The 20,249-nt window shown below is 35.2% G+C and overlaps 1 protein-coding gene across 1 annotated transcript in view; it reads left to right on the top strand.

Moving 5' to 3' along the window:
* The window catches only part of PEX13 (peroxisomal biogenesis factor 13), a 32,400-nt gene extending 12,421 nt beyond the window's left edge, over positions 1-19,979 (top strand). The window contains exons 2-4 of the mRNA XM_057740610.1: positions 6,983-7,677; positions 14,736-14,861; positions 18,789-19,979. Coding sequence (XP_057596593.1) covers positions 6,983-7,677; positions 14,736-14,861; positions 18,789-19,087 — 1,120 coding nt within the window. The 3' untranslated portion in view covers positions 19,088-19,979. The remainder of the gene's footprint in view (positions 1-6,982; positions 7,678-14,735; positions 14,862-18,788) is intronic.
* Positions 19,980-20,249: the final 270 nt, after the last annotated feature.

Here is a 20,249-nt window from a genome sequence, read left to right as displayed (position 1 = left end):
GGCTGTCTAGTGTTCCTGGGAAGGCCTTATGAAGGAAATATTAGCAATTGGATAAACTCATGTTCAGATGTGGGTTATGTTGCTTTTGGCCATGAGTTCATTGTTAATGAGTCAACAATGTAATGAAAGTACCTTTATACAGAAACATACATAAAAGAAGTATAGGTATTGATCAGTAGATGAAAATGTTGTGAGCAGAGACTTGAAGGAACCTGACGCTTTGTTTCCTTCAGGAGCAGTGATTCGGTATTTGCTGATTCAGTGTTTGCAGCTTTATAGAACATAACTATTGCAAATAACAAGAATCAGCTATATAGGAAATGTCCAAAGTAGGCAAATCTATAGAGACAGTAGATTAGTGATTACCCAGGATTGGAGGACAATAAGAAATGGGGAGCGACTGCTAATGAATATGGGATTTCTATTTGGGGTGATGAAAGTGTCCTGAAATTGCATGTGGTGATAGTTTTACCACTCTGTGAATATATGAAAAACTGTTGCTTCTTACACTTTAAATGGGTAAATTTTATGGTATGTGAATTTTACCTCAATAAAGCTGTTTAGACAAAGGTATTTGAGAGTAATAGATATGTTTTGAATATCAATTGTGTAATGGATAATATGGAATTATTAAATTTCAAAGATCGGAAAACAGTATTATGGTTTTGTATGAAATATCTTTATTCTTAGGAAATGCCTGCTGAGGTATTTAGGAGTAATTTATTAGGTCTACAAGTTGATTTCAAATAGTTCAAGAATTTTTAAAAGACTAGAGAGTGAGAAAGAGAAAGCAAATGTGGCAAAATGATAGCAGCTGTTGAATCTAGATAGAATATATGTGGATATTCACCGTACTTTTTTTGAAGTGTTTTTGTTTTTTCCTGTTTCAAACTTTTTAAGATAAAAAATTGGGTAGGGAAGACTTTGCACATTCAGCACTGAGAATAAATCGTTTGTTCTTCTGAGTCATAGGCTTCTTTAGTTCTTATTATGCTTGTTGTAACAGAAAGCAAGACTGTACATGCACACTGAATGCACTTGTGTATGCCAGAAACAGCACTAAAACTAAAGAAGAGGGAATTCCCTGACAGTCCAGTGGTTAGGATTTCTCACTCTTATTGCAGAAGGCCTGGGTTCAATCCTTGATCTGGGAACTAAAATCCCACAAGATGAGCAGAGCAGTCAAAAAAAGAAAAAAAACACAAAAGAGTAAGAGGAATGCTCTTTATTTTTTGATTACCAAATGTTTAAATTTAATTCCCTATACTTTTTAAAATACATTTTTAATTTTTATTTATTTATATTTTTTATAAATTTATTTATTTATTGGCTGCATTGGGTCTTCGTTGCTACACACTGGCTTCCTCTAGTTGCAGCGAGCAGGGGCTACTCTTCATTGTGGTGCACGGGCTACTCATTGTGACAGTTTCTTTTGTTGCAGAGCATGGGCTCTAGGCACGCAGGCTTCAGTAGTTGTGGCACACGGGCTCAGTAGTTGGGGCTCACGGGCTTAGTTGCTCTGCGGCATGTGGGATCTTCCAGGGGCAGGGATTGAACCTGTGTCCCCTGCATTGGTGGGCGGATTCTTAACCACTGTGCCACCTAGGAAGTCCCTTTATACTTTCTAAAGTTACATATTCATCACAATTTATGAAACAATGCAAAGATATATGGAGAAAAATCTGTATTAATAGTCTGTGTGATGTATGTATATTAAATATTTACTAATGAAAGACTCCAGCATAGTGTTTGTACCATTACCTATTTATTTGCTAAGCACTATAGTAGGTAATGGGGAAACAAAAACTCCTGTGCCTTTGAGAAGCAGCTTAGATAATGAAGCTAGTTGAGTAGCACTTTTGACAGACTCTTGAAGCATGGCTGGAGTTCAGACATCCTCCAATAGGAGATACTGATAAATTACCCATACCTAATGTTAGACCCTGAAAAGATACATCTAGATATAAGGGCATAAAAGAAGTAGACGGGCCCTTATAGGAACAGAAGCCCAGCTTCAAATCATCAAATCCTGAAGTTAAATTAAGAACATCATGAATTGATAGTAGCTTTAGCAGCCTGCCTGAACCAAACTAGAGGATAGTTCAGAAAACAATATCCAGGTACATACTACTATATATAAAATAGATGAACAACAAGGACCTACTGTATAGCACAGGGAACTAATGTATATAGCATAGAAAACTATATTCAATGTCTTGTAATAACCTAAAATAGAAAATATTCTGAAAAAGAATACATATATTCAGTTTTATATACATATGTATATATCTGAATCACTTTGCTGTACACCTGCAACTAGCACAAAGTAGTAAATCAACTACATTTCAATTAAAAAAAAAAACAATATCTAGAATGAAACATCTGGAGAAAGAGAACATCATCCAGGATCTCAAATTATTGCTACAATAATTATTGATGCACAGCAAAATAAAAAAGCCAGACCCAGGAGGACATTATATAACATAAATGGCAGCTGAGTAAGCATCTAGAAAAACAGATTCATAGGGACTCTAGGTATTGGAGTTACCAAAAAGACTTTAAATTATCTTTAATATGTTGAGGGAAATAAAAGAAAAGATGAATTTTGGCAGAGAATTGGGAACTATTAAAAAAGGAAAGGAATTTCTAGAACAAAAAATACAGTAACCAAAATTGAGAACTCGGTGGGTTTAGAAACAGATTAGACAGCACTACAGAGAGAATTAGTGATTTAGAGCAGTGCTACTCCAAGTGTGTTCTGTGGCTACTGAGAGTCTATGGGCTGGCTGCTATTTTTCAAACCATGTAGTAGCAGTCCACAACAAGGTAGGAAATTTGTATCAGAATGTAGAACAACATTGACCCTGAGCACACCATTTCGCTCAACTGACGTTTTCTTTTTTTTAAATTTTTATTGGAGTATTGTTGATCTACAATGTTGTGTTAGTTTCAGGTGTACAGAAAAGTGCATCAGTTATACATATACATATATCCACTCTTTTTTAGAGTCTTCCCATGTCGGCCATTACAGAGTATTGAATAGAGTTCCCTGTGCTATACAGTAGGTCCTTATTAGTTATCTATTTTATATATAATAGTGTATGTGTGTGTCAGTCCCAATCTTCCAATTTATCCCTCTCCCCCTCAACTGGCATTTTCTTGATAGCAAAACTTTCTCTGTAAAGAAACAATTTGTTAATTTTACATTATAATGCAAATGCCTTATCTTGCGGATTGGCCCCTTGAGTAGCAGTGACCTAGAGAATAGTTGAGAAGAAAATATCCAGGAGGAAGCACAAAGAGACAAAAGGACTGAAAATACAGAAAGGAAGGGAAGAGATTTAGAAGATGAAGTAAGGTATAGTTTACAAATAGAAAAGATAAATACTGCTTTAGCACTTGAAGCAGTGCTTCTCAAACTATTTGTGATGATGGCCAATACTTTTTATAAAATGCAGTAAAAATATCATAGCAGTGTCAAACTATTTAAACACAATCTTGTTTTCTATACTTTTCTTATTATAGATTGGTATAAAATGGTTCATAAACTAGCACTGGTCCACAGACCACATTTGAAGTAGCATCATACTAAAGAAATTAAATTCATAATGAAAATCCTTCCCAGTAGGAGAATTCCAAGCCCATAATTCACTGGTAAACTTTACAAACCTTTAAGGAAGAAATAATTAACTTTTCTCGAATATAGAAAAGATTGAACTACTCCCCCAACTCTTTTTAAGAGGCCAGTTCAACCTTGATATCCAAACCTGACAAAGATGTTAACAATAAAAGCATATCAGGGGACATCCCTGGTGGCACAGTGGTTAAAAATCCACCTGCCAGTGCAGGGGACATGGATTCAATCCCTGGTCCAGGGAGATTCCACATGCTGCGGAGCAGCTAAGCCTGTGCACCACAGCTACTGAGGATGCCCGCTAGAGCCTGCAAGCCACAACTACTGAGCCTGCATGCCACAACTACTGAAGCCCAAGTGCCTAGAGCCCATGCTCCACAGCAAGAGAAGCCATCACAATGAGAAGCCTGCGCACTGCAACAAAGACCCAATGCAGCCAATAAATTAATTAATTAATTTTAAAAAAGCATATTAGGACAGTCTAACTCCAACATAGATATAAAAAAATCTTCAGTAAAATATTGGCAAACCAAATTCAGAAATATATTGCAGCCTACTTGGTTTTACTTCAGGAATGCAGATTGGCTTTAACATTTGAAAATTAATGTAATTCATCATAGTAAGACAATAAAGGAAAAAATTCATGTAATCATCTTGATAAATGCTAAGGAATCATTTGATAAAGTTCAGCATTCATTCGTGGTAAAAAAAAAAACTCTTTTCAAAAAGAAATAGAGAAAGGGACTTGCTAGGTGGAGCAGTGGTTAAGAATCCGCCTGCCAATGCACGGGACACGGGTTCAAGCCCTGCTCTGGGAAGATCCCACATGCCACGGAGCAGCTCAGCCCATGTGCTACAACTACTGAGCCTGTGCTCTAGAGCCCGTGAGCCACAACTGTTGAGCCCGTGTGCCGCAACTATTGAAACCCACACGCCTAGAGCCTGTGCTCCACAACAAAAGAAGCCACTACAATGAGGAGCCCATGCACCACAATGAAGAGTAACCCCCACTCACATCAACTAGAGAAAGCCCGTGTGTAGCAACGAAGACCCAATGCAGCCAATAAATAAAATAAATAAATAAATTTATAAAAAAAAAAAAGAAATAGAGAAGGCACTACTAAACCTACAACAAACCTTCAACAAACATGATAATTATTGGTGACATCTTAAAAGTTTTCCCTCTGAGATTAGGAATGAGACTAGGATGCCTTCTATCATCCCTTCTATTCAAGATTGTACTGCAAGTCCTAGATGCAATACCTTAATAATCAAAGCTGTAAGAATTGAAAAAAGGAAGAAATAGCCTATTGTTATTCACATGCAATATGACCTCAGATCCCTAAGATTCTAGAAAATACAAAAGAAGAATCCAAAATAAGGTTGCTAGATATAAGGGCCATATTTTTTTAATCAATTATTTCTATATTACAGTAACAAAGTGAAATTCTAGAAAGACACTGTTTACAATAGTATCAAAAAAATGAAGTGTATAGAAATAAGTCTAAAGAAAGACCTCTACACAGTAAACTATAAAACATTGAGACTCAGTGGTTATTTCAAAAAACCATTATTGACCTACCCCCTAGAATAATGGAAATAAAAACAAAAATAAATAAATGGGACCTATTGAAATTTCAAAGCTTCTGCACAGCAAAGGAAACTATAAGCAAGACGAAAAGACAACCCTCAGAATGGGAGAAAATACTTGCAAACGAATCAACAGACAAAGGATTAATCTCCAAAATATATAAACAGTTCATCCAGCTCAATATCAAAAAAAATAAACAACCCAATCAAAAAATGGGCAGAAGACCTAAACAAGCATTTTTCCAAAGAAGACATACAATGGCCAAGAGGCACATGAAAAGCTGCTCAACATGGGGGGGACTCGAGGGGTGGGAGTCAAGGAAGGGAGAGAATACGGGGATATGTGTATAAAAACAGATGATTGAACCTGGTGTACCCCCCCAAAAAAAAAAAAAAAAGGCTGCTCAACGTCACTAGTTATTAGAGAAATCAAATCAAAACTACAATGAGGTATCACCTCATACCGGTTAGAATGGGCATCATCAGAAAATCGACAGACAGTAAATGCTGGAGAGGGTGTGGAGAAAAGGGAACGTTCTTGCATTGCTGGTGGGAATGTAAATTGATACAGTCACTATGGAGAACAGTATGGAGGTACCTTGCAAAACTAAAAATAGAACTACCATATGACCCACCAATCCCACTGCTGGGCATATACCCAGAGAACACCATAATTCAAAAAGACACATGCACTCCAGTGTTCATGGCAGCACTATTTACAATAGCCAGGACATGGCAGCAACCTAAATGTCCATCAACAGATGAATGGATAAAGAAAATGTGGTACATACATACAATGGAATTTTACTCAGCTGTAAAAAGCAATGAAACTGGAACATTTGTAGAGACATGGATGGACCTAGAGACTGTCATACAGAGTGAAGTGAGTCAGAAAGAGAAAAACAAATATTGTATATTAACACATATATGTGGACTATAGAAAAATGGTACAAATCAGTCAGTTTGCAAGGCAGAAATAGAGACACAGATGTAGAGAACAAACATATGGACACCAAGTGGGGAAAGGGGGAGGGTTGGGGGGGTAACGAATTGGGAGACTGGGATGCCATATTGTATGCTGTAAATATATGCAGTTTATTGTAAAAAATAAAAAATAAGAATCTTTAAAAAAAAAACCATTATTGACAAAAATCTTTAAAAGATGTAAGTAAATGGAACATATGTCATATTTGTGCGTTGAAACTCTCAGTATAATGGAGGTGTCGACTACCTCAAATTAATCTACGAATTTAATGTAATTGCAAACCAGAATCTCAATCTCAATAGGAGAGAGCAGTATAGAACTTCAAGCTCTGATTCTAAAATATACGTGGACATTCAAAGGGTCAAATAGCCAAGATGAAGAATATTGTAGGAAGATTTGTTTTACTGGATATTAAGACCTATTATAAAACTATAGTAATTAAAATAGTGCCTTTTAGGTATAAGGATGGACAGATACTGAGTTGTAACTTACCCTGAGAAAATGGACACGTGTCTTAAAAAGAAACTGCAGATTGAAGATACTACTAATAATGCAGCACAAATAAACAAGAAAATAGAGTTCAGCCAGCCATTTTATCCATTTTGTCTTAACACAGATTCTAAGCATCTGGATATTAGAGACTATTCCTTACTCTTAAGACATCTTTAGTAGAATCTGTCATAACACTAGGTATATAGAAAATGTTTAATAGTTACTTTGAATGAATTTATTGTGTGCTTAAGTTGCAATTTTGAATCTTTTTTTGGTTTTAGATCTGCTGATTTGGGTCCTACTTTATTGACAAGACCTGGACAACCAACACTTACCAGAGTGCCACCACCTATTCTTCCAAGGCCATCACAGCAGACAGGAAGCAGTAATGTGAACACTTTCAGACCTGCTTACAGTTCATTTTCTTCTGGATATGGTGCCTATGGAAATTCATTTTATGGAAGCTATAGCCCTTATAGTTATGGATATAATGGGTTGGGCTATAACCGCCTTCGTATAGATGATCTTCCACCTAGTAGATTTGTTCAGCAAGCTGAAGAAAGCAGCAGAGGTGCATTTCAGTCCATTGAAAGTATTGTACATGCGTTTGCTTCTGTCAGCATGATGATGGATGCTACCTTTTCAGCTGTCTATAACAGTTTCAGGGCTGTATTGGATGTAGCAAACCACTTTTCCCGATTAAAAATACACTTCACAAAGGTTTTTTCAGCTTTTGCATTAGTTAGGACTATAAGGTATCTTTATAGACGGTTACAATGGATGATAGGTTTAAGAAGAGGCTCTGAGAATGAGGACCTGTGGGCAGAAAGTGAAGGAACTGTGGCTTGCCTTGGTGCTGAGGACAGAGCAGCTAACTCAGCAAAATCTTGGCCAATATTCTTGTTCTTTGCTGTTATCCTTGGTGGTCCTTACCTCATCTGGAAACTGCTGTCTACTCACAGTGATGAAGTAACAGGTAAGAGTAATAGAATGGGTTCAGAAACCATACAACAATCTCAAATTTTAAGAATAGATTAAATTAGCTTTCTTTATATTCATTTGTATTTAATATTTTGATCCAGTTACATTTTTAGTTGGGATCTTCAAAATTGGAAGAGGAACATGTAGCAAAAACAGGCTTGTTGATTTATTCTGTGTTAGTTCAGTTGAACAACACACATAACTGCTGTTCACAAGGTACTAAACTTGATGCTATGGAAGATACAAAGATAACATAGGGCATAATCCTCTTATCTTTCTAAAACTTACTGGGAGAGAGGTGGGCAAGACACATAAATAGATAATTGTTATGAGGCATAAAGAGTGTAAGGAATATGACAGTTGGGGAGAAACTTAAGACTTATTGAGCCTTTTTTTTTTATTTTTATTTATTTATTTATTTTTTTATTGAGCCTTTTTTATACACAAGAGACTGTGCTAAGTATTTGGTGTATTTTTACTCATTTAATTTTTACAACAGTCCTAAGAGGAATTATCCTCATTTTACAAGTGATAAAACTGAGGTTCAGAGAAGTCACTTGCTCAAGGCCATATCTTTAATAAGCTAGAACCAGAAACAAAATGAGGCATCTTTGACTGTTAAGCCTCTACTCTGTCAACTGGTGCAGAATATTATCTCAATTTAGAAGTGAAGCTGACATTTTTTGACTATTCGTATCCAGAAAGAAGTAGCATCTAAGTTAGATTTTGGAAAGATAGTTGTCATTCCATCAGTTACATAGGAAAAAAACAAGACCGTGTAGCAGATGAAATAGCTTGAACAGAAGTATATATGCAGGAATTGTGAGATTTATTCATCAGCTGTCCTGTAGTGATAGAAAGATACTAAGAAGTAAGGCTGAGGGCTTCCTAGGTGGCACAGTGGTTAAGAATCCGCCCGCCAATGCAGAGGTCATGGGTTCGATCCCAGCTCCAGGAAGATCCCACATGCCGCGGAGCAACTAAGCCCGTGTGCCAAAAAAGAAAAAAAAAAAAAAAAAAGAAGAAGTAAGGCTGAGAAATTAGATTGGAGCCCAGTAATAGAAGATCTTAATTTCCATGACAAGACTTAATCTTCATTTAGTAAGAAAAGGATGGTTTTTTGGTTGTCTGTTTTTTGTTTTTTTTTTTTAAAGCAGGGCTGTGACACACATATAAACAGTGCTATAAAGAGACCTTTCTCAAGTGTTTAAAAGAGGTCAATGCAGGTTAACACAGGTTGAAATTGGATGGTAAGATTAATAAACAAATTTGGGTTATATTTACCGTTGTATTCCCCAAAGCTAACAACCTGACCAGCATATTAAAGGGGCTTAATAAATATTTATTTAGAGACATCACTTATGATGCTTCTGCATTTGAATGGATGAGAAATAATGAAGACCTAAACTAGGGTATGTGAATAGCAGCAAAGATATAATAAATCCAACAGATTTAGGTACTAGCTAGATGCAGTACATAAAGGGAAAGGAGGAATCAAAATGCCCTAGACCTTTAAAATTGAGTTGTTAGAGGGAAAATGTTTTAGTTGTTAACGCAACAAGTATTTATTGAGTGCCTACTACATGCCAGACACAGTTCTAGGATCTAGGGATATAACAGTGAGTAAAACAGATTTTAAAAATCCCTGCCCTTGTGACTAGTGGGTAGAGACAGCAATAAACAACTAAGTCAAATATAAAATGTCAGAAACTAATAAGTGCCATAGGAAAAAAATAAAACAGGGAAGAGTGTTGTAGCGTGCCAGTGGTAGGAAATGTGGTTACAGAGCTACACACAGGGAAGGCCCCTCTGAAGGAGATAAAGGGAGTAAGCTATATGAAGGAACTGAGGCATAGGGAACAGCAGAACTACAAAGTGATTTAAGTGGCAGTGTGCCTGGCATGTCACATGAATGACAAGGAGGCCAGTGTGAAAGGAGCAAAGTCAGAGTACCAGGAGATGAAGGAGCGAAGAGTACAGTATGTAGATGGTATAAGCCTTGTAAACATTTTTAAGAACTTTGGCTTTTATACTGAAATGGGAAACCATGGCAGAGTTTTGAGCAAAAGAGTGATATGATCTGACTTAGGTTTTAAAAATATGTGTATCTTTTTCCTGAGAGTGATTTTTAGGTAGAGCTAGGGCCAAAGAGACCAGTCTGGAGAATCAAGAGGCCATTATAGTAATTCAAGCGGGAAGTGATGGTGGCTTGGCTCTGGGTAGCAGTGATGCAGGTTCTGGGATGGGTCACATTCTGAATATGAATTTGAAGGTAAAGTCAATAAAATAAGTACAAAGAAATCACATGAAACAGCTGGTTTGTGAATGATTATCATTCATTTCGTTAGAGCTGTATTGAGTTTGATTGTACCAATGGGACATTCAAATGGAACTTGAGAAAGTTTCAGAAAGCAGTTTAAAAGGTAGGAAAGGATCTTAGGAAAGAAGTGAAAATGAAAGATATAAGAGTCATCCACATAAAAGTGAGAATTGAAATAGTGTAAGTGGATGATATTACAATGGTAGAGAGAAAAGAGGGATTAAGATGAAAGTCAGGAAGAGTGGAAGTAGAACTATGTTAATCCTGTGTTATAGAAGTGGAAGTGAAGGGAGGAAATGTCAAGAAGGGAAAGAAGGATGATGCCTAGTGTCAGGTGCTATAGTAAGATAAGACCAAGAACTGAAAAAAGATCATCAGATTTGGCAATTGGAGGTCATCAGCTCCAGCAAGTAATTTTAGTAAAGTGGAGGAGACAGAAACTATGGAGGAGGACAAAGGGTATGTAAAGTAAGAAGTAAGAAGATATGAAAAGAAAAGATTAACAATGAATGGAGGAAGAAAAATTAATAGCCTACTTGGGTAAGAGCAAGTTGATGTAGTTTTCAGTTTTTTGTTGTGTTTTGTCTTTATGAAGTGAAATCTGGGAATGTTTTTAGGCTGAAAGAAAGGAGACTGTAGAGAAGGAGTGGTTGTCGAGGAGGGAGAAACAGAGAGGAGTCAAAAGATGAAGCCTCCTGTAAGAGGTAGAAGATATGTTCCAAGGCAGGTGAAAAAGGAGGGGCGATTTTTTATCTGAGGCCAAAGAGGGAGCCACAATGGTTAATGATACTAGGAGATTTTTGAAGAAAAGCGGAATTGAGGAAGCTTAGGCCCTATGACTTTGTAGCTGCTTAGGACAAGGGTCAGCAAACTATGGCCTGTCAGCCAGATCTGGCTTGCTCCTGTCTTTGTACAGCCCAGAATGGTTTTTCAGTTTTCAATATGTAGTTGGAAAAAAATATAAAAGAATACAATTTGTGACATGTTAAAATTACATGTAATTCAGATATCTGTGTCCACTTAGTAAAGTTTTATTAGAACACAGCCACATTCATTCATGTACATATTGTTATGGCTGTTTTTGTACTGAAAGACCAGAGTTGAGTAGTTTGTAGCAGAGACCCTATCTATCTCGGCACTCTCATTGCTTTGCGCTTGTTCTGCACACTGCAAATCTCAGTAACATAACTTGACAGTATGTTGCATGCCACATGTATTGTTATACTGCCATATATATTTTTTGTTATGAGTGCATGCATGCCACACAAGAAAAGAAGAGTGAAGTGGACTTTGAATGTCACACTTCTAAGACACAGTATAGTCTGGATTATTTTGTAAACCATTGCATTTATACAGTGACAACATAGCTATGTTAAAGGGGTACAATATATTGGGCTGGCCAAAAAATGCCCTCGGTTTTTAAGTAAAAATAAAAGACACATTTTTCATTTTCACCAAGAACTTTATTGAACAACTTATTCACCCTTTTGTTCCACTACCTTCTGCCTTTTTTCAGGCAACTTCATAATTCCATCTTCCCAAAACTTTTTATCTTTTTGAGCAAAGAACTGTTCCAGGTGTCTTTTACAGCCTTCCAGGGAATTGAAATTTTTTCCATGAGAAGAATTTTGTAAAGACCGAAATAAATGGAAATCCGAAGGTGCAATGTCTGGTGAATATGGTGGATGAATCAGAACTTCCCAGCCAAGCTGTAACAGTTTTTGCCTGGTCATCAAAGAAACATGCAGTCTTGCATTATCCTGATGGAAGATTATGCGTTTTCTGTTGACTAATTCCAGACGCTTTTTGTCGAGTGCTGCTTTCAGTTGGTCTAATTGGGAGCAGTAGTTGTTCGAATTAATCATTTCCGGAAGGAGCTCATAGTAGAGGGCTCCCTTCCAATCCCAGTATATGCACAACATCACCTTCTTAGGATGAAGCCTGGCCTTTGGTGAGGTTGGTAGTGGTTCATTTTGCTTGCCCCACGATCTCTTGCATTCCACATTATTGTACAGTATCCACTTTTCATCACCCGTCACAATTTGTTTTGAAAAACAGAACGTTTCTGTTACATTTAAGTAGAGAATTGCATGTGAAAATAGTCAAGAAGGTTTTTTCCACTTAACTTATGTGGAACCCAAACATCAAAGCAGTTAACATAACCAAGCTGGTACAAGTGATTTTCAGTGCTTGATTTGGGTATTTTGAGTATGTTAGCTATCTCCCATGTGGAATAACATTGATTATTCTCAGTTAATGTCTCAATTTGATCACTATCAACTTCAACTGGTCTACCCGACCGTGGAGCATCATCCAGCAAGAAATCTCTAGCACAAAACTTTGCAAACCACTTTTGACACATTTGATCAGTCACAATGTCTTCTCCATACAGTGCACAAATTTTTTTTTCCTTTTAGTTACATCTTTACCTTTCTTGAAATAATAAAGCATAATATGCTCAAAATGTTGCTATTTTTCTTCCATCTTCAGTTTTAAAATTAGTACATAAAAATTCACCAATTTTGATAATTTTTTTTTTTAATGCATGCTGATATGTGAGCTGTCACAATACAATCTAACAAAATTGTTTTGAATGAAGTTAAAGATAACTAAGCGCTACTAGAGCCATCTTATGGAAAAAAACGAACAAACTCTTTGGCCAATCCAATACATCAACATTACCAGACTGAGCACTCATCACAGTATTCCCAACTCACAGGAAGTCAACAGTCAGAAAAATTAGAAAATTTAAAATGAAATAGCTCATAGCAGAATTTGCTTGCCCAAAAGCGGGGGGGAAGAGAGCAAAAGAAGAAAAAATAAGCCTGCAACCAAAATAAGTCTCTGAGAGGCTCATTTGTCAGATTAGCAAAGAAATTTATCAGCGGTTATTGCAACAGCCAAGGAAATGTGTCCAGAGAAAGTAAACTTATTTAAGACTGTTAACCTTTCAGGGAGGGCAGTTTCTTGAAGACTGTTTGAAACAATATCACTGGTCATTTTAAAACAAAGCAGTTGAGTTCAAATGGATTTACTTGGCTCATGATGACCCAATAGATATTGATACTGCTTAGTGGTTTATTGGAAGAGTCAGTGTTGAATTTGAAGTGACTGAAAATGTAGCCTCTGTGAATAGTCTGCATGGCACAACTACAGACAAGAATATTTCAAAGAACTTGGAAATAACACTAATCCAGCACAACCTGAAGTTAAATCTGCAAAGATATGTTGTGACTGATGGTGGTAAAAATTTGTGTGGAACAGAAAATGGCTTGGGTGGACAAAATTTACAGAGATTTGAAAATATAAAGCTTTAAAGCCTTGTATTCATTGTATTCTTCACCAGCAGGTACATTGCAGAAAATATTTGACTTTATCATTTGTTATTGAATTAGTAATGTGAAAGGTGAACTTCAGTCACCCTTGTGAACATAACTATTATCAGTTCTGTGAATTTTTGTCAGAAGTAGAAGCTGAAAATCCTGACTTGCCCTACTACACAGCAGTTAGATGGCTGAGCAGTCAATGGTTAAGTTTTATTAACCGTTTCTGTTTCTGAGGGATCAAGGCCAAGACTGAAATTTTTCTGAGAAACAAGAACCACCATCAGCCACTCTTCAAAAACACTTAATGGCTTTGGAAATCAGATTTTGCTGCAGACTTGATTAGCTTCTTAATGACTTCAACCTAAAACTATAAGGCAAAATAGCACTTATATTGTGAAACTTACATTGGAGTAAAGCTATTTTGACAACAACTAAAATTGTTTGAGTCACAAATAATGTCACACTGCTTTATACACCCCTCCCCTCAGGTTGTCAAAAGTTAAAGAAATAAGATTTCCATTCCCACATAAATTTGCAGCAGATATACTTTTCAAGCTCAAATACAATTCAGAAGTGTTTTTGGACCTCTATGTAAGTGCAAAGGAAATGCCCATATTTCAAAATCCATTTAACTACCATTGAGGAGCTTCCATTTAATCTTCATTTGGAAGTGATTAATTTCTAATGTAATGACCTGTTAAAGGTTAATATCAAAGGAATTTAACAAAATTCTACTCTGTTCATCTTCTTAGGATGAATATGCTCAATTAAAACCACATGTACAGTGGATTGATATCAGAATTTGGCAATACATATCTATGTGAAAAAACATTTTCAAAATGAAATACCTCAAATCTCATTACAAATGAGCATTAACGGATGAATATTTGCAATTGATATCGATGATAGAAAACACCACCTTTGAACCCCAAATTAAGTGAAACGTTATCCTAACCCAAAAAGACTCCATTCTTTGTAGTAGACCTATATTACAAAAAAAGAACTCAATTATATTTTGAATTTTTCATAAAATTTATGGAAAATTTATTTCTGTCATTATGTAAGAAACTACACAACATGTTCAATTTTGCCTCATGGCCTACAAAGCCTAAAATAGTTACCATCAAAAATCTTCTTGCTCTACAAAAAAAAATTGCTGACCCCGGCTTAAAGTAAGGGAACTAGAATTTGGAGCTTAAAGAAAGGGAAAAATTTATAATAGATATTGCAATAAACATATTGTTGATTTTACATAGTGTTAATTGTGGAATTTACTTTGGAGGGGGGGACTTTTCTCTTGGCAAATAAGATTATACAGTTTGCATACCATAGCCACTGAAATATCTTTTTTCTTTCTTTTTTTTTAAGTTTTACTAACCTAATCTTAATTCTTAATTTGCTTTATAGACAATACCAACTGGGCAAGTGGTGAGGATGACCATGTAGTTGCTAGAGCAGAATATGATTTTGTTGCTGTATCTGAAGAAGAAATTTCTTTCCGTGCTGGTGATATGCTAAACTTAGCTCTCAAAGGTAACAAAACATGAATAAATTGGAATATCTGTGCATTTTTAGAATTTGTAAATGTAGTATTAAAAACTGCATTAAAGGATCTTGGTCACTGTTAGTTAAATTCAGAAGTAGTTACTAGGATTTCTCTTTATGTCAGTGTAGACCTTCCAAATCTGGGGGAATGGGAGAGAAATGTCCCAATAGAGTTGTTCCAATAATATTTCACTGAGATAAGGAGAGATTTTGTTTATATAATCCAGCAGTCCCCAACTTTTTTATTGTACCACAGACTGGGTGGAGGCGGGAGGGATAGTTCAGGTGGTAATGCAAGCAGATGGGGAGTGGCAGATGAAGCTTTGTGCACTTGCCCGCCACTCACCTTCTACTCTGCAGCCCTGGTTCAGTTCCTAACAGGGTTGGGGACCCCTGATATAATCTCTTCTAAACTCAGAACACTTGAATTCCATACTCTGTTAATCACCACCTGAAAACATGGGGTAAGCACTAAATGTAGCAAGTCTAATAAACCCAAGTAATTGTCCGGCATCATCTAAGCATCCTTATTAGTCTTTTATTGCTGGGACTAGTATTGCTTTCTTTTTTACTTGAATAATGTTTACTTTAGAAACTTTAACGTGAATATTTAGGAATTACTGTCATGAAGTATTAACATTAAACCTCAGCAAGAAATGTATAGACATTCAGGTTAATTTTCAGACCAGGTCACCATCCAGGCAAAATGGCCTTTTCCTCCACCTTTCCCCAGTAATGATGATCAGAATTTTTGTGAATTTACAAAAAAAATATTCTTTTCTGTATTTGTGGGGATTCAGGTTTGCTACGAAAAGTCACATTTTGTTGGTAAAGATACTGGTAACAATAATAACAGCTGTCATTTATAGGCTGCTTAATATGTAGTAGGGGGAATTCCCTGGTGGTCCAGTGGTTAAGATTCCACGCTCTCACTGCCAAGGGCCCAGGTTCAATCCCTGGTTGGGGAACTAAGATCCCGCAAGCCGTGGAGCAGCCAAAAAAAAGAAGAAGAAAAAATATGTACTAGGCCTGTACTTTACGTATTTCATTTAAACCTTATAATAATGCTGTAAAGTGAATACTGTTATTATCCTGCTCCTGGTTTACACATGAGGGAACTGAGACTCAGAATGAGTATCACATAGATGTGGTGGAGCTGGACTATGAACCTAGGTTTATTTGACTTCAGAACCTGTATTTTTAACTACTTCGGCCGTTTTCCATGTAATCTATTAAAACTTTAGCCTTTTATTGGTATTAGTCACTCTTTTCATAAGGGAAAAATACCTTCAATGTTCAGATCATTAGTTTAATGTGTAAATAATTGAAAAATTTGAATCATATTTGTTAAATCTCTGCCTCATCTCATCTCATCTCACACAAAACTTAGGCTTCTAAGAAAAAGCTGCTCGGGGAAAGGTGGTTCTCTTATTTTCAGATGGATTGGATGATGATGTTGAAAAACTTGAACAAAAATCTGATGAACTTAGAAAAGAAGCATGTTTAATTTATATGCTTGGCCAAAAAAGAAGGAGAAGAAGAAAGAAGAAACTAAGTAGCACCTACAATCCTGCCCAAGTTACAGTCAATAAACATAACCGCGAAGAGTGTCTGAGCTGTAAGGGGACTTGGCTGCTCCCTCACCCAGCCAGTTTTCACATCCCTTGCAGATCCTAAGTGCCACAGGTCACCACACTGAATATCATTCTGCTGCTTAATATGTGTATTGTCTCTGCAACGTGGCCTGTGAATGAGAGCCAATTCCATTGAGAGTTCAACTAAAAACAGAGCATCTGTTCCAGTCTCAGAAGAAAAAATAGAGATGCAGTGATGCACCTCCCGTTGTACTTTAGGATGAGAAGATTTTTAATGGTTGTCTTGACTGATGGAGATTTTTGTCTTGCCATCTGTTTTTAGAACCTAACACCTAGATAGGGTGCATCACAATCCTATTTCAGAAACGTACAAGAATTCAAACTAGCTTGGTAAAGTGTTACCAAGTTATCTAGCACTGCTTTCACTTTTCATGAATGGCTAATAATTGGTAATTTGCTTATAATTTAAAAAATCTGTAATCAGCATATCAAGACACTTTCCAATAAGGTGCTAGCTCCTGCTACTTTCTGCCTATAGAGTTTGTATATAGACTTTTGAACAGTGTGTTCAGTGTAGTAATTATGTAAAAACAATTACTTAGAGAATATGGAAGTTTTGTTGTAATTCCTTTCTACATGGGAAGATAGAGTCTATTTTACCAAAAAAAAAATTGTCTACTACTGTTTGAAATTTGTAATTTCAAATTGGTAATTCATAGAGGAAGGAAATTATTCTTCAAACAAGCCTGTCAGTTTTTAGATATCACATAAATGCAATACTGTATAAGAAAATTTTAACTTTAAAAATAGCAAGTTTTAATGTTAATAGTAAAAGAGTTGATGCTGTAGGGTTTTAGCGATCCAAAGAAAATTGATATCATCTAATATGAAATCACAGAAATCCATTTTGTTGTTGTTGGTTTTGGTTTCCCACATTTCAAGTTTTATTGGGTTTTCTGAGGTTTTCAGGGGGAAAAAACGGAGAATTTTCTAATGTCAGAAAAGAAACATGTAATAAGAAACAAAGAGGGGAAATTGCTAAACGGTTATAACAAAAGATTGTCATTTGTCATCACTCTAGAATTTTGATGGGAAATTTTTCAACACAAAGATTGATTCTACCCTACTAAGGCAAAGCACAATATTTATCGCAAACAGAATTTTCCTTAAAATAAATCTTGTGGGTTAATTGTAAAAATGCAAAAAAAATAAAAAATAAAAAATAATAAAATAAAATGTAAATTTAATTTAGGAATTATATTCCTGTTTCTCTCCTAGTGAAAATAATAACTTACTATTTTAGATTTCAAAAGAATTATTTGTTTTTAAGATTTATTATTAGAGGAGAATACAGATAATTAGTTTTAATAAATCTAAATAAAGAATAAAGAAGATAAAATGTGGTTTCCTTCAACTACATTATAATATTCCAGAAAAATTTTATATCTTATTCTTCAACTAATAGTACCTTTTAACACTTTGGCTTTGTTTCTTTGTTTCCTCCACTGCTCAAGTAAAATATGTTTGGGCATTTAGAACAAAATCAGTCATAGACATGGTTAATTTAAGTTTTTTTTCTTTTATTGTAGAGCATTAAACATGAAAATGTCATATTTGTGCCTAAATTATAATGTTGAACTAAAACTTAACAGTTAAACAGCATTTTAAAGACATGGCTAAAATAGGTGGAAGAATATCAAAATACAAAATTGAATATTTAAATAATCTTTCCTACTTTAAGCTCAGAGTATTGCCTTTAACTTTTTATTATGTGGCCATAGGTAACTGAGGTCTTCAATTTTTGCCCGCCTTGGATTAAAATTAACATTCATTGTCCTTCAGGATTATACATCACGATCATATAGAATGAATTTTATATTTTGGCCAAAAGTATATGAAGAAAGCTGTCTTATGTAAATGTATATATTTATTTTCTATACTTACCCCTAACTTATCCTATTGAGAAGTAATGAGCTATTCATTCCTTAAATTTCAATTTAAAATATGAAAGGCATTGATGTTAATTTTCATCTTTTGATAGAACTGAATCTTTTTCTCTATGAATGCACCAACTGATATAAACTTCATGTTTTTCAAGGCTGAAAAAATATTTAGTAAATATAAAATTAAAAGTATAAGTTATAAGAAGGGATCCTAGAATTAAGCCTACTCATCTTGATTTTGAATATTCATGTACAGTATTTGTTTATGTACTTTATTATCTAAGTGTAACACAGATTTTACTTAACATTTTACTATCAATATTCTGTTGGACCCTCAAAGTATGTGATAATTACAAGGCTGTCTTTTCTTCCATCAGAACAGCAACCCAGAGTGCGTGGTTGGCTTCTGGCCAGTCTTGATGGTCAAACAACAGGACTTATACCTGCTAATTATGTCAAAATTCTCGGTAAAAGAAGAGGTAGAAAAACAGTGGAATCCAGTAAAATTTCCAAGCAGCAACAGTCTTTTACCAACACAACACTAATTAAAGGAGCCACAGCTGCTGATTCTTTGGATGAACAGGAAGCTGCCTTTGAATCTGTTTTTGTTGAAACTAATAAGGTTCCAGTTGCACCTGATTCCACTGGGAAAAATGGAGATAAACAAGATCTTTGATAATTTTCATGTTTGCCTGCAGTTGAACTTCAAAGTCCTTTTTAAAAATTTCTTCTTACAAAGAAATTAATCTACAATCTAATGAAAACATTTGTTAATGGCTATTCCAGATGTTTTGCTGCTAGAAATTATTAAAGTTGTACACTAGTATGTTGGTCTAGTGACCTGGTTACATTTTACGAGTTGTTATTGGACCATGAGGATTTTGTTTCACCTAGATTTTAAGATTATGGAGACTATCATTTTCATCTTATTTAAAACTGTTTATTGAAAGAATAAGATTCATGAACTGTAGAATACACAGTTTCCTACAGTAGGGATCACTAACGCATTTTAAAATCTAGATTAATTGACTTGGAATCCTCAGAAATTGAGTGATAATGTATAAATATAAGAACAGGCAAAAAGGCTAATTTTTCTACAACTTTAATTAAACTGAATAATAAAAATTTTCTGATGTTTATTACATCCAGTATTGGGTTTGCTTTAGGCAGTAGTAATATGTTTTCACCCACTGACAATTGATACTTTTATCTTTTATTGTATTTTTTTAAATTTTATCTTAGAAAAGTCACTAGAAGCATTATGAAGGAAATGGTCCCAGGGTATATTTAGCCCTAATAGTTTTCCCTGCTAGTAAAAAGGCTATAATTTATCTGTCTTACAGATTATTTCCATTTCTTCAGAGGCTCATATAACTTTTTATCCCTTTACAGTGGTGACTAGTTTTCATCCTGGGTGAATCAGAATACATATATGAAAGATTGACTTTGTTTTCCTCCAGCCAAGACTCAAGTCCTTTGAATTTCCAACTCAGTTCTAGCAGTAATGATTTTAAATGTCTTCATAGATTTTCTGCTTCTACCTAGTATAATTACTATTAAAAATTCCATATTCAGGCTGTTCTTTAAACATTGAGAGTGTGTCACATTGGGTACACATGGTACACATTTCTTTTAGGTTTGGTTTTTACTACTGAGACTATAAATAAAATGCTGACTTGCCATTTAGAATATGATAATGCTATTTAACTTGTATTTTGTTTAATAATGATTTTAAATGCAGTTAAATTTCAGTACACTGAATATTTCCCCACAAAATTGGAAAATTCATATACTTGCTATGATCATACTACAAAAATAATACTATCAGGAATATAGGG

The sequence above is a fragment of the Hippopotamus amphibius genome, chromosome 7, assembly GCF_030028045.1.
Source record: "Hippopotamus amphibius kiboko isolate mHipAmp2 chromosome 7, mHipAmp2.hap2, whole genome shotgun sequence".
In the NCBI taxonomy this organism is placed as follows: Eukaryota; Metazoa; Chordata; class Mammalia; order Artiodactyla; family Hippopotamidae; genus Hippopotamus; species Hippopotamus amphibius.
This window is presented reverse-complemented; position numbering and strand designations above follow the sequence as displayed.